This window comes from Hemibagrus wyckioides, linkage group LG12, assembly GCF_019097595.1.
Source record: "Hemibagrus wyckioides isolate EC202008001 linkage group LG12, SWU_Hwy_1.0, whole genome shotgun sequence".
In the NCBI taxonomy this organism is placed as follows: domain Eukaryota; kingdom Metazoa; phylum Chordata; class Actinopteri; order Siluriformes; family Bagridae; genus Hemibagrus; species Hemibagrus wyckioides.
Window position 1 is genome coordinate 10,203,550 of NC_080721.1, and position 25,034 is coordinate 10,228,583.

The following is a 25,034-nucleotide window of genomic DNA, read 5'->3' on the forward strand; positions in this document are numbered from 1 at the left end:
TTTACCCTCCTGACTTCTTCTGGACAATGTCCACTGTTAAAAGTTGCTATAAAAATGAATAGAATTGAACTGAACTGGGGAGAAACGAATATAAATCCGTGTGAGGTGCTGACCTGAGATCTTTAAGAGGAGAGGAGATTGTACTGAGCAGAAGTGCGTTCTCTCGTTTGGCCTCGGCCGTGGCGATCTGGTAGAGCAGCTTCTCCATGGAGAAGGGTTTAGCGATGCGTCTGCATTTCAGATCCTGAAAACACAAACACACACACACACACGACAGAAGTGAATATCCTGACTCCTGATTGACATCCTGACTGAACAGAGCACAAGTTCGCTTCCAGAACAAAAATCTGAAAACATTTCAGGATTTTTCTCCATACAGTGGACATGGATGGTACCCACAAGTTTGACCTTCCACAATGCAGTTTAAATGCAGCTCCAATCTTATAAATGCGGCTCTTATCTAGCCAAACCATCGGTCATTTTCTTAGAAAAATAAAAATTGTATACTTTTTAACCACAAAAGCTCGTCTAGCGCTAGCTCTGGGATGAGCGTCCGCGGCGCTACGTACTACCTAATCACGTCGGAAGGTCACGCGTGACGTAGGCGGAGCTACAGACCCAGTGTTTACAAAGCGACCATGAAAAGACCAAGGAAGTACAAACGCTCTTTACTAATAAAAAGCTAGAAGGAGAATGTCTGGGTGAGTTGATGTCCAGATGCTGAGTGAGTGACCACAGCTTCAATCGTTCAGGATTTTTTTAAAGGAAATTTTTGAGCAGTCACGCTATCTCCAAGCGGAATAAAACGATTTCCATATCCAGGGTACACACACACACGAACTGACCATTTCAAACAAAAGACACAAGTGTGTGTTATTCCACACACACCAACTTCGGAGCGGTCTTCCTTCTCCACATTAGTCGTCCTTCTCCACACTGGTCTGTAGCTCCGCCTACATTACGCGTGACCTTTCGATGTGATTATGTAGTACGTAGCATCGCAGACACGCATCTCAGAGCTAGGGCTAGACGGGCTTTTGTGGTTAAAAAGTATACAGTTTTTATTTCTCTAAGAAAATGAGCGATGGTACGGATAGATAAGAGCCTTCTTCCTGGGCTGGGATGGTTTAGAGCTCTTTGGAGCTGCATTTAAACTACATTGTGGAAGGTCAAACTCCCGGGCACCATCAAAATCCACTATATGGAGAAAAATCCTGGAAGCTTTTCCTCAAAAAAACATTTCTTTACGACTGAAGAGAGAGAGACATGAACATCTCGGATGACCAGGGGGTGAGGAAATTATTTGTAGGTTTTTGTTCTGGAAGTGAACTTCTCCTTTAAGATGCTGTTTGTGTTGTAACCCATGAGTCCAGCAGGTGGCAGCAAAGGGCAGAGTTATGCGTCTCACCTTGGCAGCCTCGTAGCCCAGGTTCATCCACTGCGGCGTGGCGAAGTGCACCGTCTCTGACACGCTGTAGCCGCAGCACACTCTGGACACGAACGTGCCGGGAAAAACCACCACAAACTGACCGCTCTGCTGCACCGTCCGGTGAACTTTAATCCCCTCACGACTCAGAACCTCCGGAGAGATCTTACACACACACACACACACACACACACACACAGTTTCATTATTAATATTATATTAACTTTAATAGAACCATTTATGTCTAACTGTGTTGAAATATTATTACTGCTGTGTGTGTGTGTGTGTTTTATCGCTTTGCTATATAGTGTATTATTAATAATTAGCACAAGAACACACATCTGTGTGTCTCACAGTCTCTCTCTCTCTCTGTCTTACAGTCTGTCTCTCTCTCTTAGTCTGTGTATCTCAGTCTGTCTCACTGTCTCTGTCTCTCTCTCTATATCTGTGTATCTCAGTCTGTCTCACTGTCTCTCTCTCTATATCTGTGTATCTCAGTCTCTCTCCTGAGACTGTGTATCTCAGTCTGTCTCACTGTCTCTCTCTCTCTATATCTGTGTATCTCAGTCTGTCTCACTGTCTCTGTCTCTCTCTCTATATCTGTGCATCTCAGTCTCTCTCCTGAGACTGTGTATCTCAGTCTGTCTCACTGTCTTTCCTCAGTCTGTGTACCTCACTGTCTCTCTCTCCAACTGTCTCACTGTCTTTGCCACTCTCTGTGTCTCACTGTCTCTGTCTCTTTCACAATCTCTCAGTCTGTCTTACTGTCTCTCTCTCACTCTCATTGCCTGACTCACTGTCTTTCTCTCCCTCAGACTATTTCACTGTCTCTGTCTGTCTCACTGTCTTTGCCTCTCTCTGTATCTGTCTCAATGTCTCCATCTCTCTCACATTCTCCCAGTCTGTCTCACCATCTCGCTCTTTCTGTCTGTCTGTCTCTCTCTCTCTCACTGCCTGTCTCACTGTCTCTGTCTCTCTCTCCCTCAATCTATTTCACTGTCTCTATCTCAGTCTGTACATCTCAGTCTGTCTCACTGTGTGTGTGTGTGTGTATGTTGATCAGAGTGTTTGGAAGAAAAGAAAGATGGAAAATTGAGTATTTATGAGTTTCTCTGAAACTTATATCCGTTGTGTGTGTGTAGTTGGTATTATTAAATAGTGTGTGTGTGTGTGTGTGTGTGTGTGTAATTTCCCTCACCATTATGTTCTTCTCCAGCATCTCGAGTCCCGGTGTGCCGTTGGCCTGCAGCAGCGTGTGCACTACTTTATCAAGCTTAGCCTTCTCCTCAGCAGGAATCGAATACCTGAACAGCACAGTGAGAAGCCCTGCATCAGCTGTGTGTGTGTGTGTGTGTGTGTGTGTGTGTGTGTGTGTGTGTGTGTGTGTGTGTGTCACTAGAGAAAAGGAGCACTCCTGTGCCAGCTGTGTGCTACCATAGCAACTGGCATTTAAAAAAAAAATTTTTTTTTTATTTGATGAGTCAGTTCACACACACACGCACACACACACACACACACACACACACACACACACAGTCTCACAGGAGCGGCACATGCTGTGATCAGTTATGCTTTCACACAGAGTCCTGCTTCCTCTAGAGTTCCTCAACAAGGTTCTCCCTCTCCCTTTCTCTATCCTTCCCTCCCCCTCTCCATCTCTCCCTCCATCTCTCTCTCTCCTCCCCATTTCTCTGTCTACCTCCATCTCTCTCTCTCTGACCCTGTCTCTGTCTTTCTCTCTCTCTCGCTCCATCTCTCTCCCCCCACTCACACTCAATCTCTCCCTCCCCCACTCTCTCTCTCTCTCCCTCCCTCCCTCCATCTCCCTCTGTCTCTCTCCCTCTCTTCCTCCCTCCATCTCCCTGTCTCTCTCTCCCTTCCTCTCTCCATCTCTCTCCCGCCATCTTCCTTTGTCTCTCTCTCTCTCTCTCTCTCTCTCTCTTCCTCCCTCCATCTCCCTCTCTCTCGAATGATCCACAACACAGCTGTAGCACTGAACCTCGTCATCAAACCCAGAACTCTAATGCTGTCCTTTATCGTATTTATGACTCGTTTTTCACTTCCCCATGAAGATATTTCATACTTATTCCCTATATATGTTTATACAGTGTGTGTGTGTGTGTGTGTGTGTGTGTGTATACACACATATATAACAAATAAGATTGTGGAAGTTCTGATCCAGTGATGGAAAATCCGTCTTGCTAGCATTAACATCGAGTTTTTTTTCTTCTTCTAGTGCTTCCTAAATTTCTTTTAATTTTTATAAGTGCTGTGCTCCAGTTAAAAAAAATATATTAGTGAAAGTGCTTTGTAAAAGCACCCACACTGACCACACTGACCACTTAAAGGAAAGAATTTCTACACAATCTAAAAAAAAATCAGGCATTCTCTCACTTTACTCCAGTGTAATATTTGATATTTAAAGAAGCAGTATTAAGGCTGCAGTGTGTATTGTCTGAACCAAGTTCATGATTTTTCTGGCCCAGAAATGAGCTCCATAAAAGGCAATTAAAGAGGCGTTTATAATTTCAGCAGGCTGAATGCTGGTACAGGAAGGACTCAATATTTTCCTCTAAACTGGAATTCAGCTCTCTTCACACAGCAGAAGGATTTAAATATGACACACCGCCCCTTTAATTTTTTTCCCCCTGAATTGCAAAAAACTTACCAAATGCAGTCAGCACCAGTGTGTAAGTAATCAATGTATGGAAGGCGGTTTTGGTCTCGTGACCAGCATGAGGTAGAATAGACCATGCCAATGTTCAGCCAGGGAACAGTCACCCCTGAGAGAGGGAGAGAGAGAGAGAGAGAGAGAGAGAGAGAGAGAGAATATAAATAATCTGTGGTGTGAACACACACTGGTGATTGATGATGGCATGCAGCAGCAGGTGGACACTCAGCAGCAGGTGGACACTCACCGGGCACGGCACCGAGGTGACGCAGGATGGAGCCGGAGTTGTGAGGGAGGACAGTGAGGTTCCATCCATGTCTAAATAAAAAGAGGGGAAAAAATCTGAGTTGACAAAACTCCACTGCACAGTCAGTCTCTCTCAGTCTACATGTCTCACTGTCTCTGCCTCTCTCTCTGTCTCACTCACTCTGTCTGTGTATCTCAGTCTGCCTCTCTCTCTTTCACTGTCTCTGTCTGTCTCACTCTCTCTCTGTCTTTCTCATTGTCTCTCTCTCTCTCTTTCTCTCTGTCTCTCTCACTGTCTGTGTATCTCAGTTTGCCTCTCTCTCTCTCAGTCTGTCTCACCCTCAGTCTGTGTATCTCTGTCTCACTGTCTCTGCCTCTCTCCTTCATTCTGTCTCACTGTCTGTCTCCCAATTTGTCTCACTGTTTTTCTCCCTCAGTCTATGTATCTCAGTCTGTCTCTCTCCCAATTTGTCTCGATGTCTCTCTTCCTCAGTCTATGTATTTCAGTCTGTCTCACTGTCCCTCACTCTCTCTGTCCGTCCGTCCATCCTCCACTCTGTGTCTCTCCTCCTCTCTGTCTCTCTTCTTCTGTGTGTGTGTGTCTTCAATACATAATCAGGTAGATAGAGGACTCAGCTCTCACTTTGAGAAAGGCTCTGACTTCCCCACGGGAAAGCCGCTTCCGTGTGTGTTCGTGTCCACTTTCCCATAATGCACCGCTACGTGGCAGTCCCTCTGCTCCACTATTCTCCAGTACTCTTGCTACAAAAGAGTAGCGGAAAACAATGAAGCGCGGCTACAGCAGAAAATGATTTGCAAGCCAATAATGGCATAATTAACTTAGCAGCAATAAACCTAGCGGCGGGATTAGAGCTAATTACTGACATTAAGCCTGAGGTTCATGAAGGAATCAATGGAAAGTGCAACAACAACAAAAATACCTCGACTTCCGATGCTCTGGGTTCCTTATTGAAGCACATCATCAACGTGTTCCTGGCTATTCTGTAGAAAGTGGTCAAAGACACCGATCTCCCCTGGAATATCACACACACACACACTCAGTATCACCACAACACATTTTTTCATTCAGACCTTGCGCTCATTTTAACGGACATCACACGATACATGATTTAGGAATTTAGGACACACAAATGAGTTCACTGATTGGTTGTCATGGAGACCGTCAGACCCGAGCTCCGCCCTTTTGAACGCCAGATGGAAAACCGGTATTGTTGTTAAAAGTCAGGAGAATAATGACATCATGGAGTATCTACAAGCCCTATGCTGAACAGCAGAGCAAACAGAGGACACATACGGAGGCTCAGCATGCTAGGCTAAGATACTAGGAAGCTAGGCTAACTCCGTGCAGCGGTCATAATCACTAGATCGACGTAATCTACAGAATGCTAAAGAAAAGTGAAATACTAACAGATCTGATCTAGTGACGCTGAGAGTATTTCAGTAAATACACGTTTTTGAAAGGAAGATCACTTTCCAGCCTTACGACAAGAGTTTAGTGTTTAAAGAATCTTGCTTCTAATTTCTAGAAAAGCGTAACAGTTAGCGATCTGTCCCTGTGTAAGTGTGTGTACACGTGTCTTTAATACATGCGCTTGATGATGCCGGACTTGAGATGTGTGCCGTGTGAGACGGAGCGGATCGTGGAGTAGGGGAACAGATGGAATCAGCATGGGCCCTAAGAACTGGAGCCACTACATTATCATGCAGAAGTGTGTGTGTGTGTGTGTGTGTGTGTGCGTGAGAGAAACAGACAGAGACAAAGGGAGAGAGAGACAGAAAGAGATACACAGAGAGAGAAAGAGACAGAGAGACAAAGGGAGAGAGACAGAAAGAGACACACAGAGAGAGAAAGAGAGACAAAGGGAGAGAGAGACAGAGAGACAAAGAGTGAGCGAGAGAGAGAGAGAGAGAGAGATCACCCTTAACATAAACCCTCCCTGAGACGCAGTCAGGAAAATAGAAGGCGCTTTTGAAGCGCTCTATAAATCTGCCTGCACTTGAGCTGGATATAAAAAACCCAGTAGAAATGCTGCCTCTGTGTGTGTGTGTGTGTGTGTGTCACTTGGTGTATGAAAGCGCAGCAGGCGTAGGGTTTCAATTAGAAAATCGAATTAAAGATGGAAAGCCAGGTACAGTGTAGAGGGAGGACGAGGACACACACACGCACACACACACCTCCCTCTAAATAAGAGCCCAGTGGGTTCCTTAAGCAGTATGGTAGGTATTTGAGTAGAGTATGTGTGAGAACATGAGCTTGGAGTGAATTTCTGACCAAATTAGGCTTTTTGGGGCCAAATAAAATTAACCCAAAGAAATACAATACAAAATGAATGAACTTATTTATTACCTTATATATACACTTGTGCTGGTCACTGAGAACCCCTTCGTTTCCTTCCTCTCCTACATGGCCCTCTTTTTTCTTCTCATGAGAGAAGAGTCTGCGGCGTCCGGGGTTCCGCGGCGTCTCCAGCTCCTTTCCTGGTCCGTGGAGCCCGTTTTTGGGCTCATAGCGCGGCAGTACCAGGGCGTGGCCGTTCCCGCTCTCTGAGTGACCCTCCAGGGGCCCCCGCCGACGCTCCAGCATCTCCTTCTCGGCCAGCACGTCGTGCTCGAGGCGGCGATGCTCGTGCGGAGAAAGCTGGTCGTAGGAGAGCAGGAACTGCAGGTAGGCCTCCTGGAGCTTAGCCAGCCGTTCCTGAGCTGACCTCGGGATTCGGAGCAGATCCGCCAAACGGCTCCACTTCTTCAGATCCATCACCCTCTGCATCCCACCCATGTCACTGACCAGCTCGGAGAAGCGTGCCAGGTCCACCTCGCAGCCTCCTGTATAGGGAAATGAGGCTTTCATCAAGCAAGCATTCTACTTTAATCATAGAGAATAAGTATGCTTAGCTCTTAATCTTGAAGACATTTATTGCCAGAACTGATGACAAGATCTTCTATTAATAATAATACTCCAATCCTTTTGACCTTCTCTAACTAATCAGCATTTTTCTTTAAAAACAAACCCCTGCCTGAAAACCTACATCATCAATTTTCCCCCTTTTTAAGTGAACCTCATTACTCAGCAGAATTAATGAAGCTCCTGCTGCAAAACATCTCCATGATTAAAAGTGGTCACCCCAATCACTCTAACAAACCAAAACAAGGAAAACACATTAACCTTAGAAAACCCTGAAGAATGCAAGAACTTGGAAGCATTTCTACACTCCATCTGAACACAAAATTCTAATTCTTGCATAGACAGTGAAATCCTTCCCTTTTTTTTGGAAGGAGTCTCCAGTGTCAGTGTTGTCTAACAGTCAAGGGGTGAAGATTTCAATTTTTAAAATGATCCCTTTCTGGTTTCTCCATAACATGATTAAAAATGTATTGAATTCAACAGAAAGAAAAATGGCTGAGGGAATGTGTTTCCTGGAGTTCCACAAAGTTATCTGTAGCTATAAACGGATAAAAAAAAAAAAAAAAAAGTATATTCTCATCTTTTATAAAGTGTTGGCAAACTGAGGTGAAAGAAAATGGAACCATGATCAAAAAGCTTGTTTTTCATTCCTTACAGCAACTAGCGAGAGTTCCCAGTTGCACAGATTTGGTGTTACTGGTGGTAACAGAATTGCAATTCATCCCATTTACCAGTTCTGTAAATATAATAAAACAGCAAGCTATCTTTATGTCATTAAACTAAAAAAAAAAGGAAATTCAACAAGAGCAAGAACACGGGTCGACGTCCTAGAGTTTAATTTTGCAGCTGGAACGTCTCCAACACTGCAGCTGTATTTGTAGGGCCTCAGTAAACACCAGATACTAACCGTATAACCTGCTGGACCTCGACAACACACACAGTAGCTGGTTAACGAAAGTTTAGAGGCAGCTTTCTGAAGTCTACAAATGCTTAGGAATGCCTCAGGCAAACCCAAAACAGACAGGCAATTTAAGTGAGTTACTGATTCCTAACAAGAGCTGACAGCAGTCTTGTCTTGTATCTTAGCATGTGTTGTTACTGCGGTAAAGTCACATGATTAGCCTGTGATGCTCTTTATGTGGTGTTTTGGCTTGTGTGTCAATAATAAACCCTGGTTCTTCTTCTTCATCTGGAGCAAGTGGGTTATTCTGACTGATTTAAGAGCATGGAAAAACTTACCGATGACTGGCGGCTCATCCATGCTGATGCCCTGAGATTTGAGGTGCTTCTTGATGCAGGCAAGTTTCTGGACGTTGGGCCCCCAGCGGCGGCCGAGCTTGTGCACACGTTGCACCTGTGTGACGAAGCGCATATCGTCATTTAGCTTGCACTCGGGACGCCAGTCAGGAGGCGGGACCACTCGGCACAGCCCGCTCGCTTCTGCACATTCTCGCACCGTGTCCAGGTACACCAGTGGATCCTGAAACTCCCTTGAGTTGGGCCTCATTACAGGAACCTCAGGCAATGCTGCCAGGCCTGCCCGGCTTCTCTCCCGCTCCTTTTCTCTCTCCTTTTCCCTCTCGCGCTCCCGCTCCACCCGGTAAGGTGTGGTCTGAGGCTCTGACCCTCTCAAGGGCCTGCTGGTTGAGGTAGTGTTAGCATTAGAGTTAGCATGCCAGCTCTTGACCCTCTGCTGTGCTCTGTGGATAAACATTAGCCTCCCGGCTGAGGCACGCTTAGGCCGTTGCCTTGCTGGCTCCGGGTTGGCTGGGCTCTGGTGGGCGGAGCCGGGGGCAGCTGGTGAGGCTGGGGCAGGGGTGGGGCCTGTTTTTGGTGTGGGTGAGGCAGCTGTTTCTGTGATGCTGTGCCCATTAGCAAGGGCGGTTGAAGCCTTGTCCTGGTTTAGCACCTTCTTGCTGCGCGTCTCCACGACAGGATGTGATGCCAGTTTAGGCTTTTTAGCCTCTGAGAACAAGACCTTGGACTTAGGCTCCATAAGCTTTGGTCCTGTATCCATCCTGCGTTTGGAATTGCGCAGACCCTGCCGCCCCTGCCGGCTCTCGTCCTCCAGCTCCTCCTCCTTGGAACTATGGAGTCCATTGATCCTCCCGTTGAAGCGAACAGCGTTGCCCCCATTGGCTGCGCTGTGCAGCCCGTGTGATAACAGCACCTGTTTACGGGTTTTTGCATTGCCACTTGGGGCTTTCCCTGAGTGAGGGGGCTGGGCACCGTGCCCGTTGCTGGCTGGATGCTGATTACCGCCAGCAGAAGCAGCATGTTTGCTGTGGTTCAGTTTGGCTTTCTTTACCAGTTCTCTTTTCGCTTTGGTGTAGGTGACGTGGCCTTTGGTCACGGTGGCCGTGTACTTCACAGTTCTGGAGGGTAGGCGGCAGTCTTTTGACTTTTTGGCAGTGGCCACGGTCGCAGGAGATGGCTGCGAAAAGCCGTTCACTTTAGAGACCTAAACAGAGGTAGAGGTCGGGGAACAGAAAGAAAATTAATTAGTCGATACGTCATTTAATTAATTAGTCAATACGTCATTTCATATGAATAGAACCAAGAGATCTGATAACAAAGAAGAAATCAATGTGCTTTAATCTATAGATATAGACAGTAGATGGGCAACAACATAATTTATTGTTATTAGGTTACATCATGAGTACACACTTAATGAAGGTACCAAGATGGGAGGAGACTTCATGTGGGGTCACTAAGCCAATTTTATTTTGTTGCTTAAAAAGTAAGGAAGGCGTAATTAACAATAATTTGTATGAGTATCTGTAAATGGAGGGTTTCTGCAACAATTATTAGATTAGTAACTACCCTGTGGATGTGGGTGTTTTGGTTTATTTCTAATCAAAATCGATAACCATTGTCTGTTTTTTGCAGAAAAGCGTACATCTTTCTAGCACAAAAAAAGATAGACTTCTTGGGAATTTGTGGCTCCATTAGCGGCCCTTGGTCAGCTATCTTGATCTGTATTATTTGCATCTTGACAGCAAAGCCAAACCCTAGCTCCAACAGGACATAATTAACACAGGAAAAATGAGACCAGACAGATACAGAGAGGAACTAATGGAGAGGAAGGAGCTTGGTGCCAGCTACTGGTGGTAAAATGACTCCTGCAATATAGTTTACAGCTAAAGCACATTATAATCAGTCTGATATGGAACAGTCTCGTTAAGCTGTGTAACTCTGCCTAAACTCTTCAAATAAAAGCCTGGTGTTCCTCGGCAGATCTGAGAGCCCCCACCGGTTCCTGCTGCAGCAGACGATGCTTCGGTTACACATAAACGCTTATGGGTTAAGAGCAGTTATGGGAATATTAGGCTGCGTCGTCTCTTCTCACCAGGCTGCCGCTTATACTCCAGTTTACTTGGCGTATTCGATTACGGACGCAGATATCATTTCACCACGAGATTAAAAGAAAAGTTTACAACTGAAACTTAAGAGAAGAGGACGGTCTGGATGAGCAGACACTTCGGGGCATCGTCAACCTTCACTACATTCTGTGTCTGTGTACCCACGCATGTGGATGTGTGTTTCAGGTTGGAGGTAATGTTAAGTGAAATGTGCTTGAGCCGTGGCGATCCATCAGCGTGCCAAGCCAGTCGACGCGGCCTGTATTGTATTCCTATCAGACGCAGCCAAACACAAGGAGAGGCTATTAAAAGATAAGGGGGGAGTGAAACGTGATCACCTTCATCTGTCGCTCCGCCCTCGTCATGCAAGAAGAAGCAGAGGGAGGGCAGGAAGAAGGGCACAGGAGGAGGGAGAGCCACAATTTCAGACCGTTTCTATACAAAGCTCTGAGGCTCAGATGATTGATGCTCGCTGCAGGTGTAAAGTGACTCGGTTTTGCCGTTTCCCCATCCTCACGTTATCCATATGAACCAGCACCACCCTCTGCTCTTCAACTGACACACCACCACTTTCTTCAGTATGTCTAATAGCACCATCTTTTCCATCTGGAACAGCACCACCATCTCTAGTCCACTCTCTAACCAATAAGACATCATCTCCTACTCATAAGGGACAGCACCACCCATCTACCGTCCAGCGTTTATATCCATATGAAGCAGCACCACCCTACTAAAAGCCACTCGGCCCATAATCTGACACATCACCACCATCTCTGGTACATTTTCTAGGCATATGACACAACACCACCTTCTCAGTCCTACTCTTTTTTTTTTTTTATCTCCACCACGCAGTCGTCCATCTAAAACGACTGCGTGGTGGAAAAAAAATGGTGCTCATCTCCACCTCACTCTCCTGCCACTGGGACACAACCACCTTCTCAGTGCTCCAAACACAAAAGTGCAACCACCCTAACTACCCTTTCCCATCCACTAGCTACCATGGTGCTAACTACCATTTCCCATCCACTCTTTAATCATATCAACCAACACAACCTGCTGTCCTCCATTTGCCACACCACCACCTTCCCTCAGAAGCAGCATCACCTTCTCAGGGCTTCTCAGGCTTCCAGAAGAAAACGCACAGCCTTCTCCTCTTCCTTGTGTTTAATGACTGAAAACAACACCGCCCTCTAGGATCTCTTTTCTCACCACCCACATAAAAATGCACCCACTCTTATCAACTCTGTCTTCTGAAACAAACACGCCTGTCGTCCTCTAACCCGAAACACCACCTTTACCATCCACCAACCAGACTACTTTTATAATGGCACCATCCAGCCACATTGAAACAATGCCTCACAGCCAGCGTGTATTTGTGTGCAATGACAATTCCACTGAGCTTTCATTTCCTTCCAAGATCTGTGTGTGTGTGTGTGTACACAGAGTGTGGTACTCCAGGGTTAACTTTCACCTGGAGCGAGTGATGCAGCCACTAGAGGGCTCACAGTCTCCGTTACCCAGATCTCCTGAGGCGCCTTGCACGTGAGAGCAAACACACTCTGTCTGGGATTGTTTAGTCTGCCTGAAGAGACAGCGAAGGAAGGGGGGAGTAGAGCGAGTGAACGAGCGATAAGTGAGTGAGTGCAAGAGAGAGAGAGAACGAAAGAGAGAGAAGCCACCACAGCAGCACTGCCTGTCACCAGACCGTGCCCAGCCAAGCAAAACAGCAATATGAGAGAGAGAGAGAGAGAAGGTGGGAGGTAGATAGAGACAGATATAGAGAGCATACGGAAAAGAGCGAGGAAAGAAAGAGAGCAAAGGGGAATACGTAACTGTACAAAGATTGATAGAAGATGTGAGGATAGACTTGTTAAACAGCTGAGCTGAGGAAAAATAGATAGGACACATCAGAGACAGACAGAGAGGGAGAGAGAGAGCGAGAGAGAGAGAGAGAGAGAAGTGCAGCTCTCTAAAGTGGGCTCTGGCTCCGCATGAGCTTAGGTGTCTATGGGTGTGTGTGTGTGTGTGTGTGTGTGTGTGTGTGTGTGTGTGTGTGTGTGTGTCCGTCCAGATGACATCATGTGTTGCTAAAGACCAGCTGTACCATGGTAGGAAGATTTGACAGTGTGTCTGTAGAATTTCAGCTCAAAGAAAGTGAGCCAATTTAACCCTCTCACTGCTGCAAACTCTGTATCTCTCACAACACACACACCTCGTATATCCATCCATTTAACCTAACCTCTTCAGACACTATAATTCCTGTGCTTATTCCATATGGCTGCATTCTCTGCGGTACATAAGAACAAATCAATGTGAAGGTAATAGACGTTCATTTCCTGTCTGTCGTAAGCTGGGAAGTCGATGCTGCTCCTTGGCATTGAATATGAGTCAATTATATTACAGCGGCGTCTGATAGAAGAGAGCGAGAGACAGAGGACGGAACAAAGGATGATAAGCTGGACCATCATGTCTTCCTGCATCCTTGATCAGCAAGACTCATTCCTTTTAATGAAGCCCTTAAACACAGCCTGAGGCCTGACGGCGCTGCGCCACCATGCTTCCTCTACACAAATGAAAGGAGGTGAGGAGAAATGAGAAATGAGGAGAGGGTGCATGAAGAAAGGAGGTGGGCAAAAGAGAAGAGCAAGAAAAGGGAAGTGAGAAGCAAGAGAGGAGCAAGAGATGGGAAATAGAGGGTCAAGAGATGGGCAAGAGAGAGGCAAGAGAAAGGAAAGATGGGGCAAGAGGGGGCAAGGGAGAGGCAAGAGAGGGACAAGAGATAGGCATAAGAGGGGCAAGAGTGGGGCAAGAGAGAGGAAAGACAAGGCAAGACAGGGGAAAGACAGGGCAAGAGAGAACAGATGGTGCAAGAGAGGGGCAAGAAAAGAGGAAAGAGGTACAAAGAGGTGTACAAGAGAAGTGAAAGAGAGGGGTGAGAGGGAGGCAAGAGAGGAAAGATGGAAAAGGGAAGATGGGGCAAGAGAGAGGAAACGTGGGGCAAGAAAGTTGTAAAAGATGGCTGTAAGAGGGGAAAGGTATGGGAAAGATGAGGCAAGAGAGGGGAAAGATGAGGCAAGAGAGGGGCAAGAGAGAGGAAAGATGGGGCAAGAGAGTCGTAAGAGATGGGCATAAGAGGGGCAAGAGACGGGAAGTACTCATACCTGCTTGCGTAGTTCCTCTGTGGTTCCTTTAATGCCAATTCCGTTTAAGGTGTGAGTTCTGGTTGTGGCGGATTGTGGGACGTCTCTCCACTCGTCCACCTTCTCCGAGCGCTCCTTCCCCACTGATGACTCTCTGACTTTCGGCCTCAGCGTGTTGTCCCTCTCCTTCATCAGCTTAGTGTGGCCATTAAACACTGCACACAGAAGGAAGCAAAGGAGCATTACACCCTCAACTCTACTCCATGTTCTAACACAACCAAGTGACCAACATACACAATATCACAATCTACAGCAGAGGCTCAGATACACTCTGGCAGTAAAGGCAACTGTGGGTCAATGAAAGAGTCCATAAATCATTTATTATTCATTTTAGATAGTGATGAATCAGAGGTTCTCTGTTCTCTGCTAGGGGTCAGGACAGCCATGGAAACATTGGGTTCTTCAGCTAGACCTCCAACTGTTGGGGTCTGTTTAATGTTGAATTGAGAACTCTGCAATAATGGTTCTGTATTCTGAGCCTGATTCCTATGCTAGAAAGGTACTTAAAAGAAAATGGTCCTGTGGTGAAAACCAGATATTCTGAAGAACTTTGGGGTAGAAATGTGCACTGGGTTCCAGAGTCCATGAAAAAAAGGATCCTACATGACCACTTTGCCTAAAGTCCCTGAGATCATGAAAAGGTTCTAGCAGTTGAAAATTGCATGAAATTCCTAAGTTCCACAAAATATGTGTAATGTGGGGTGCCCAAAAATGGTGAGGTGGAGGTTTTGTGGTGGAAAATAGCATGAAGAGGCTGAGTTCCTTAAAAGCTCTTCAGTGCTGGCAAAGTGCCTAAAGTTCCTGAGTTCCTGAAGATGTTTCAGTGTCTGAAAAAGATCCTGTACTGGCAATACATCTCAAGTCCCTGAGCTCCTGCAAAGATTGCTGTGATGGAAAATTGCACAAGGCTCCGGAGTTCCTGAAAAGGATCCTGCACTGGCAATGTGCCTAAAGTTCTTGAGTTCCTGGAAAGGTTTCAGTGCTGGCACGGTGCCTAAAGTTCCTCAGAGCCTAAGAAGGTTTTTCTGTGGTGGAAATTTGCATGGTGTTTCGGAGTTCTTAAAAATCTGTCTAAATTGGCAAAGTGCCTAAAGCTCTCGAGTTCCTGAAAACACCAATACGGTGTAAATGTGCCTAAAGTTGGGAAATTGGGAGTTGTGTTACAGTGGAGTGCTGCAGGGTGCTAGCAGTCCACATTCTTCACTGTCTGCCCAAACTACGTTCCTTATTGTCAGTTGACACAAAGCTAACAGCCAAGACAAATGGACGAGGTTTAAAGCTACTGCAGTCTTCATCACGAACTCTTAAGTCTGACCAGTCAGTTCTCATCATCGCCTTGTTTTACTTTACTCTCCATCAACCTCTGTCCTTAAATCAAACCTGACTGACGCTAATTAACACATATTTGGCCTGCTCTCTTTATTTATGGCAGGCTAGCTTTATTTTTACAGGGGTTTTAATACCAACAGGACTGACTACGTTGGGAAAGAGCCAGCTTGAGCTCGGTTTGATTCCAGGGATACGAGTGAGTCTGGAGCAGCTACCGAGGTCTGGGATTAATAAAGAGTGTTTAATTTAGAAATGTAAACACGGCACTAGGTTACTGAGGTACTGAGCATGAAAGCTAAGCACTGGGGGCTCGCACACACATGGGTTCGGATGTGTGCCATCGTAAAGCGTCATGCTCGACACGGACCTCTGAGAGAAGGAGAATAAGGGAGCAGAGGACGAGGATGTGATATCCACCTCGAGCAAGTGAGCGTAATTAGACGTGATGTGGCAATCAATAGTGGAAAAAAACACAAAGCCACGTGCACACAAGGAAAATACAGAGCAGGAAACAGAAGACAAAATTACACAGGAGCTAGCTCGGCCCAGCGACAGCCTCGTGCCTGACCCCGGTGTGGAAGCCTAGCGAGGAAACTCAAAACCTCGGATGGTTTCAGCGGGAACTGAAGATCAGGTGACTGACTGGCTGGACGCCCGGTGCTGCTCACTGTTCACGCATTCAGACGTGGCAGAAGTTCTTACACACTAGAGGTGTGTGTCTCACCTTCTGAGACGACACAATGCCCGTCTCGATAAATGATTCACCACCCCATGACTAAAAGACACTGTGAAGCAGCCAATCCTACAATATGATATGCGATGTGATACGATACGGAGCAACGATACCGCAGGATTGTGCAACCTTCAATCCACACCGAGTCCAAGCATGAGCTCGTGAGTCCTGTTGCGTTGTGTTTATTTATTTAGAAATCTACCACAATGCTTTGCAACTACATACAGGTCAATTATGACAAAGCGTTTTAGGATAATGATACCACCGAAAACTGGGAGAAAAGGTTTGGTTACACTTTGAGTGCTTGATTCTGATTGGTCAGAATCTATCATTTTCTATAAGAAAAGCTTAGAAATTATTTCCAGTTGTAACTCAGATCACAGTTTTAGAAGATGAAGAAGAAGACTTTATTATTGCCACATATACACCACAGCAAAATTCCTTCTTCACATATCCCAATGTTGGAAGTCAAGGTCAGATCACAGGGTCAGCCATTATACAGCACCGCCTGGAGCAGAGAGGATTAAGGGTCTTGCTCAGGGGCCAGAGAGTGGCAGCTTGGCAGTGCTAGATCTTGAACCCTGAACTTCTGATCAACAACCCAGAGCCTTAACCACTTAAGCTACCATTGTTTTATATTAACACTCTTGTTCTAATGTGTTAGTTTCCATGGTAACAACTTAAACACAGGGACTCGATGAAATTTTCGTTTATATTTGGAAGGAGTCTCCGCTAACAGTCACATAAAGCTGTTTCCTGAATAGGAAAACTCTTCAGCATGGAGGACTTACTTTCTTTGGTTTCTCAACATCATCTTGAGACAACTTGGGTTAACTTCAAGCGAGGAAAAGCGTCTACTGATCTACTGTTGATAATTTCATACAACAGCATGCCTCCAAGTGTTTTATTCCGTACCTCACATTCTCACAAGGATCAGATTTCTTTTCCCTAGATAAAAGCAGGAATCAGTTCACACCCAGTCAGCCAATCAGGACCCAGCATCACCCAGGGATCGAACCTTTACCTAGTACAGTGACAGCAAGGCAATCCTGACGCCTGTGTATGTTGTGTGAAAGTGTGTGCATGAGAGGCAAACCACCTTTCCCACTAAGTGCTGCTTTTATTGCTTCTAAACACAACTCGCGACGTGAAGCATCTGCTGCTGATAACGCAGAGGTGCAATTAAACAGAGCTGTCAGCTCGTAACATTCATTACTACTGACACGCTGCTACGTTCGGAACACGGAGCTTCATTAACACACACTCCTGATGCGTCACCAGGCTCTGCCTACATACGTGTACGCACACACACACACACACACACACACACACACACTGTACTGAGGGCGGGAGAGTGGAGCGAGAAACCGCACAGGTGTGAGAGAGAGATACAGAACAGAGACTGAGACAAAGAGACAGCAAGTGTAAGATGTGTGTGTGTGTGTGTTTGTGTGTAGGAGGTGCTCAGGGGTGTGTGTAGAGCCTACAGCGCCCCTCTGCACAGCTGTCGGCTGAATACATAAACACCTTGTTACTGCTTTTCCCACTAAGTGATAATTGGAGAGGATAGATGAAGCGTCGCGCCGTGCTCCCACGTGAGTTCTCCAGTGATCACACACACACACAAATCTGTTATCAGTCTGTATTTCCTCCTATACATTTATACTGTTAAACAACAAATATTTCTTTCCACTGCAGCTATACCTGTGCTGTTACATTAGTCAAGTACCAAAGGGTCCAGTAAGTTCTATTCCGCACCTAAAAAACCATCGGTATTCATGAAAGGACTGGAATCATTGCTGACTGCATGAAAACAACAGATGCAGAGTCAGGACTGCTTCATTAGGAGTTCATTCTATTTTGATGATTTTCACAACAGAACAGTGCACAAGAAAGTGAGCTGATCACATGTAGTGAAGTGTGAACATCTCTTCTAAAAGACTGACTAGAGCCCCGGATTCAGTTCTGAAGCACCAGACTGAACCTTTCCATACAAAAACATGCACATATTTCTGCAGCCCCTCGTCTAGCAGCATGCCTCACCCTGTTCGTTGAGTCTGCCGGGCGGTTTGCCTTTCCGTGGTGTGGACTGGCACGATGTGGACGCCACGCTGGGCGGCTTCTCCTCCTCGCATTCCTCATCGTCCTCCAGCTCGTCCTCATCCTGAGAGCTGCCAAAGTAGGCCATGTTACTGGGTAAAGCCGGGGAGCCTAGAGAGAGAGAGAGAGAGAGAGAGAGAGAGAGAGAGATTGTTAACTCAGAGACACATAAGAAGATTAAAAAAAACTTTCCTTAAAATTACACCTGAATCAAATGGATACCACGCAGAATTTTTTAAAAATTATATGGGCACAATTTTTTTTTATATAGCACACATTATCAAATTAATCTCTGCCTGTCAGTCACAGTGAAGGAGGCATGGCCTTTGGACCATTTAGTTGCAGCTAGAGAGGCGTGGCCTCTGAATATCAGTCCCAGTAAAAGAGGTGTGGCCTTTGTCTATCAGTCACAGTGAAGGAGGCGTTGGCTCTTTCGATCAGTCACAGTGAAAGAGGCGTGGCCTCTGTCTGTCAGTCACACTGAAGGAAGTGTGGCCTCTTTTGATCAGTCACAGTGAAGGAGGCGTGGCCTATGTCTATCAGTCACACTGAAGGAGGAGTGGCCTCTGTCTATCAGTGAAGGAGGAGTGGCCTCTGTCAGCCAGTCACAGTGAAGGAGACGTGGCCTCTGTCTGTCACTCACACTGGAGTAGGTGTGGCCTCTTTTGATCAGTCACAGTGAAGGAGGCATGGCCTTTGGACCATTTAGTTGCAGCTAGAGAGGCGTGGCCTCTGAATATCAGTCCCAGTAAAAGAGGTGTGGCCTTTGTCTATCAGTCACAGTGAAGGAGGCGTTGGCTCTTTCGATCAGTCACAGTGAAAGAGGCGTGGCCTCTGTCTGTCAGTCACACTGAAGGAGGTGTGGCCTCTTTTGATCAGTCACAGTGAAGGAGGCGTGGCCTCTGTCTATCAGTCACACTGAAGGAGGAGTGGCCTCTGTCTATCAGTCACACTGAAGGAGGCGTAGCCTCTGTCTATCAGTCACAGTGAAGGAGACATGGCCTTTCTTCCTTTTTGTCCCAGTGAAAGAGGCATGGGCTCTGTCCATCAGTCCAAGTAAAAGAGGCGTGGCCTCCAGCTCCTCAAGACTAACATCTTTTTCTGATAACACCAATATATTTAATCCCATCATATTAAACTCCAGTAAATGGCTCCACTGTGCTGAGTTGTGAGACTGCTGCGAGTGAGCATCATCCAGTGGATTGTTGGTGACGTTCAGACATGAGCACACTTCAGAGTAAAAGATACCAGACTCACACAAACCACCAGAAAACAGCCAAAGCACATGCTTTCAGTAACAGCAGTATCGCATTAGATCACAGACGCGCATTAACATCAGACACGAATCCTGCAATGCCCATCCAGCGCCTGGGCTAGGGCTAATTCCTCGCGTGCGCCACTGTGCGTCTGGATAACCGACAGGAAATAAAACACGAGGCAGATCTCGGGGCCTCTTCAGATCCGCCACAGTGTCCCTGCGCTAACCCAGTTACAGAGGGAATGAGACATTTCTCCCAGCATATGGACTGGCAGCTCTGGGATCTGTTCAGCTAATTGGAGAGCGAGAGATGAATTAAAGAGACACAGGATGAGGGAGGAGAAAGAGGAGGGGGAGGGAGTGGCTGAAAGGAGAGAGGAGGTTCCTTAGTACTTCTGATTCTGGGGGAAGAAAGAACCAGGGCACCAAGACCTGCTACTGAGAAGTGTTTATATGAAGATTTCTCCTTGAGCACTGATGTAAAGTTACATAGAAATACATGCTCCAGGGCAACAGAGCAGAAAATCCTGTACTGTAACACACACAGACCCACACACAGACCCACACACAGACCCACACACAGACCCACACACAGACCCACACACACGTCTGCTGGCTTCTCTTCCTCCATCAGGATGATCACAGAGCAGGTTTCTCTTCAGCCATCAACGCACTGAACCTGAACAAGACCTCTAAAGCATTCACACCCAGCACAAACACTGCAGCTGCTCAGAGTGAGTGTGTGTGCAGTGGCACGATGTGACCTCTAGGGTCAGAGGTCAGAGCCAAGTCTGTGGGGTTAAAGGTCACGGGCAGAGGGAACAAAGGGTTTATTGTAGAGCTGATGTATGGGCCAGTTTAGAGTGAGGTAGAGGGATTAACACACAAAAACATATAAACACACACAACAACATATACTCTCTCCCTCTCTCTCACACACACACTAACATACACACACACACACAATCTCTCTCACACACACGCACACCAACACACACCCTCTCTCACACACACACACCAACACACACTCCAATACACACACATTCTCCTTCACACACACACCAATACACTCACACACACACACACACACACACTCCAATACACACACATTCTCCTTCACACACACACCAATACACTCACACACACACACACACTCCAATACACACACATTCTCCTTCACACACACACCAATACACTCTCACACACACTCCAATACACACACATTCTCCTTCACACACACACCAATACACTCACACACACTCTCACACACACACCAACACACACTCCAATACACACACATTCTCCTTCACACACACACCAATACACTCTCACACACACACACCAACACACACTCCAATACACACACTTTCCAACACACCAACACACTCTCTTTTTCACACAGTCTCTCTCTCTCTCTCTCACACAATTTCTCACACACACATACTCCGAATTTACATGAAATAAATTAGAAACTAAAATTAATATATAAGTATTGCATTATAACAAAACTTTCCACTTTCTAATGAGTAAAACACGTTCGTCTTTCAGGTCATCGAGCACCAGGAGTTTTCTGACCAAAGCCAGAAGTGTGGCCAGTGACATGGAGACGATCTGCAGTGGAAATAAAACCTTAAAGCAGACACGCTAGTTGAGTTAGGAAATGGAGGTGATAAACTAAACCATCTGCTTCTGCTCTGAGGAGGATGATGTGCTGATAGTCCACAGAAAGTCACCAACACCAGCGGACTTTTCAGAGTGGACGATTCCCGTCGTGACGCGAGCAACACTGATCTCAGCCTCAATTAACTGATCTCAACACTGCCATGAAAACTCCAAGTACAAAGTTATTCAGCTCTCAATCAGACTGAGTCACGTCTCCGGACTTTAAAAAATCTTTACAAATGATATACGTCAGTGTGAGTGTGGGCTTAAAGATCGATCCAACACACACACTCTCACAGAGGCGCTAAGCAGATCACTCAGACTGAATAATACACTCAGTCACTGACTACCTGATACTTTAAATGCCTTGTGTTGGAGCAGAGGAGGGAGGGAGGGAGCGAGGGAGCGAGAGAGTGAGAGAGAGAGAGAGAGTTGGAGTGTGTGTGTGTGTGTGTGTGAGAGAGAGAGAGAGAGAGAGAGATGGAGAAAGAGAGGGAGGGAGGAACAGAGAAAGAGAGAGAGTTGGAGTGTGTGTGTGTGTGTGTGTGTGTATGTGTGTGAGTGAGAGAGAGAGAGAGAGATGGAGAAAGAGAGGGAGGGAGGGAGAGAGAGACAGACAGAGAGAGATAAAGAGATAAGGAGGTACTGATAGAAAGAGGAGAAAGAGAGATAGAGGAAGAGAGATGGGAGAGGAAAGGAGAGAGAGAGAGATAGAAAGAGAGCGAGAGAGAAAGAGAGAGAGGAAGAATATACAGATAGAAAGAGGGAAGGAGATGGAGGGAGAGAGATGGGAGAAGAAAGGAGAAACAAGAGAAAGAGAGAGAGAGAGAGAGAGAGAGAGAGAGGGAGAGGGAGATAGAGTGAGGGTGGGAGAGAGACAGAAAGAGATAGAGGGATAGATAGAAAGAAGAGAAAGAGATAGAGGGAGAGAGATGGTAGAGGAACGGAGAGACAAGAAAGAGAGAGGGAGAGAGATAGTGGGGGGGGGCAGAGAGAGAAGGAGGGAGAGATAGAAAGAGAAGAAAGAGAGATAGAGGGTGATAGGAAAGGAAAGAAGAGACAAGAGAGAAATAGAGGGAGAGAGAGAGAGGGGGGGGGGTGCAGGTGTGGAATGTGCTTAAGGATATTCGACTCCTCTTCTATAGATTTAATAGCAGGCTTTGAGCTTCTGAGTCAACACAATACTGCGTCTCAAGAGCTCCATTCCTCCAGGCTGTGTGTGTGTGTGTGTGTGTGTGTGTGTGTCACACAGAAAGCCATCAAGCAGACTCTCGACAGCTGAGCACATCTGTATCAGTTTTTCACCTTTCACAAACGACTTAATTCCTCAAACGACGAGTAAATAGAGAGCAAACAAACAAAACGAGGGCCACTTACAATCAGCTTCAAATGATTCAGTTAATTGAGGAAATGGCTGCTATTACGCCCAGCCCCTTCTCCCAGAGTGCCCCAAGAGGTCAAGCCTGGAGGCTACACACCAGGGCATGGCGCACCAGGGCACGGCCAACCAGGGCACGGCCAACCAGGGCATGGCGCCCAAGCTCACGACAATGTGACTGCGAGAGCACCTCCAGGTTTACCCGAGCCTCTCCACTCGCTCTCACTCGCTCTCTCTCTCTCTCTCTCTCTCTCTCTCTCTCTCTCTCTCTCGCGCTTGCTCTGGCGCCGGCTGCGGCGCTGTCATCTCCGAGATGGAGTGGAAAATAAAAGCCAGGCCTTTCCTCCAGCTCCAATTACACACGCTTTCATATTGCGCTGGAAGCTGACGCAAATCATAATTAAGGGTGAAGGCGTTCATTACGATTGTCAGTTTTAAACCGAGCTCAGACATAATTACAACCAAAACCGTCTACTTATAGGCCTTGTTCTTTTTATGGGATAAAGAATAAGCAAGTGAGGTTTTACGAAAGGAGCTGAGCGACAGCCAATCCCGTGCGAGCACCGAAGAAACGCCGCTCTCCGATTGGCTGCTGCTGTGGATAGCGGTTAGCATGGATTCTGTGGCTTAATTATGGCTAAGCTGAGGTTTGAAAATGCCTCCCAGACTAAAAGAGCGCTGATGGAGATCGTTTTCTGCCCTGCCTCTGAACTCAGAGTTCTATAAATAGCAGCTTTTACACATGAAACCCATTTCAGGAGGAGATATTTTTAAAAATTTCAGAAATGAGGATTAAGCAAAAATCAAAACACTAACTGCCTGCAAAGCTAATCAGATCAAGGTCATCTGTACTGCTGCTCCACTGTGGACAATTTCATTTGCTTAAAAAATAGTTTCCTATGGCTAGAGAAACTAGAGAAAGAGAGAGAGAGAGAGAGAGAGAGAGAGAGAGAGATGTATATAGAGATGGAAATAGAGCACAAGGCAGAGATGGATGGATGGACAGATAGATAGATAGATAGATAGATAGATAGATAGATAGATAGATAGATAGATAGATAGATAGATAGAGATGGATATAGAGTAGGTATATATAGGATATAGAGAGGTAGAGAGATGGATGGATGGATAGACAAACAGACTCACAAATAGATAGATAGATAGATAGATAGATAGATAGATAGATAGATAGATAGATAGATAGACAGATAGACAGATAGATAGATAGATAGATAGATAGATAGATAGATAGATAGATAGACAGATAGACAGATAGACAGACAGACGTCGAAGAGTGAAGTGAACACGCACTTCCCCTTACACCGGAGGGGGGAGGGGATGGGCTAAAGGGGGGTGGGAGGGGCTGAGGAACGGCTTTTAATACCATCATCTCTCCTGCAGAGTGAGGCAGGATTACGGATTAAATCTCCTCTGATTTACATTCCTGAATGTCTGCGAATCCATTAACCCAGTTTGCCCTGAGCCTGAGGACTAGCCAAGCAAATTCAATCAGCCTACACACACACACACACACACACACACACACCTGAGGTATAACAGCACACGTCAACACCCCTAATTAAATTGTCATCAGCCATATTTGTTCTTTAGCTTAGCTTTAAATGGTACAAACACACACAATCTCACACAATCTCACACAATCTCACACACACAATCTCACACAATCTCACACACACAATCACACACAATCTCACACAATCTCACACACAAACCAGAATTTCATCAGAAAAACACACATTTATGTTAAAAGTAGAATCCAGCACTAGCTCAAAGGTCCTTTAGTAACAACTGTATTATGTCACACACTACCACTATCAGGGTGTGTGTGTGTGTGTGTGTGTGTGTGTGTGTGTACGGGCACCCGTTTGTGTAAGTGTGCGGCGATAAAGCAGAATAGACATCACTAACAATGACCTCCTGGAAAGAGCAGTAACCTGATCAGTACATCAGTACACACACACACACACACACACACACACACACACACACACACACACACACACACACAGCTTTATCTTTAAGCAAAGCTTCTCTCTCTCTCTCTCTCTCTCTCTCTCTCTCTCTCTGTGTGTGTGTGTCACATTACTGTACATTGCATCATAAATTAAAGCTCTCCCTAAGGAGATTAAAAACCATTCCACGTTTAAGGACTAAAACTGGAGCTCATCACAGCTGGAGAAGAAAACTCCACTGGTCCAGAAACTCCTCCTCGTCGTACCCTGCACTTCCTGTGAATGATTACAGCATGCTGTTAATCACAAACCTCGGCGCTGCGCATTCCTGTCACACAGAGCCGTCTGGCTAAATTGGCTTTAGAAGATAAAGATAAAGCTCGGCTTGGACCCGAGCCGCGCCGCGCCGGTGCTGCTGTACACACCACCCTCTGACCTCAGCGGCCTTCAGCCGGACAACACCGACTTGTCTCTGAAAGGAGAAAATATTTACCCTCCTTTCACACGCTCGCTTTCTCTGAAAAATCAACAGCCAGAGCCAGGGATCAGAGCTGGGATGTTGTTTCTGTGACACACACACAAACACACACACCCCCTCTCACACCTCTGTAGACTAAATTAAGCAGGTTAAAATAGTAACTGGAAGCTTTCCCACACTAGAAATACTTCAGAGTTACACCACTGCCCTATTTACGGGACACACCCTGTCTAAGACGCACAACATTCTCTCTCTTCATTTTACTACACACAGGAACGAGCAGAATGAAAATGAC

At 46.1% G+C, this 25,034-nt stretch overlaps 1 protein-coding gene across 1 annotated transcript in view; it reads right to left on the reverse strand.

The window, feature by feature from the left end:
• Positions 1–25,034, reverse strand: part of jarid2b (jumonji and AT-rich interaction domain containing 2b) — a 116,229-nt gene that overhangs the window by 8,546 nt on the left and 82,649 nt on the right. Inside the window, exons 5-15 of the mRNA XM_058404839.1 lie at positions 17,934–18,101; positions 13,790–13,983; positions 8,506–9,727; positions 6,712–7,187; positions 5,285–5,377; positions 4,987–5,105; positions 4,345–4,415; positions 4,095–4,209; positions 2,625–2,730; positions 1,409–1,591; positions 114–244 (exon numbers count right to left, since the gene is read on the reverse strand). Coding sequence (XP_058260822.1) covers positions 114–244; positions 1,409–1,591; positions 2,625–2,730; positions 4,095–4,209; positions 4,345–4,415; positions 4,987–5,105; positions 5,285–5,377; positions 6,712–7,187; positions 8,506–9,727; positions 13,790–13,983; positions 17,934–18,101 — 2,878 coding nt within the window. The remainder of the gene's footprint in view (positions 1–113; positions 245–1,408; positions 1,592–2,624; positions 2,731–4,094; positions 4,210–4,344; positions 4,416–4,986; positions 5,106–5,284; positions 5,378–6,711; positions 7,188–8,505; positions 9,728–13,789; positions 13,984–17,933; positions 18,102–25,034) is intronic.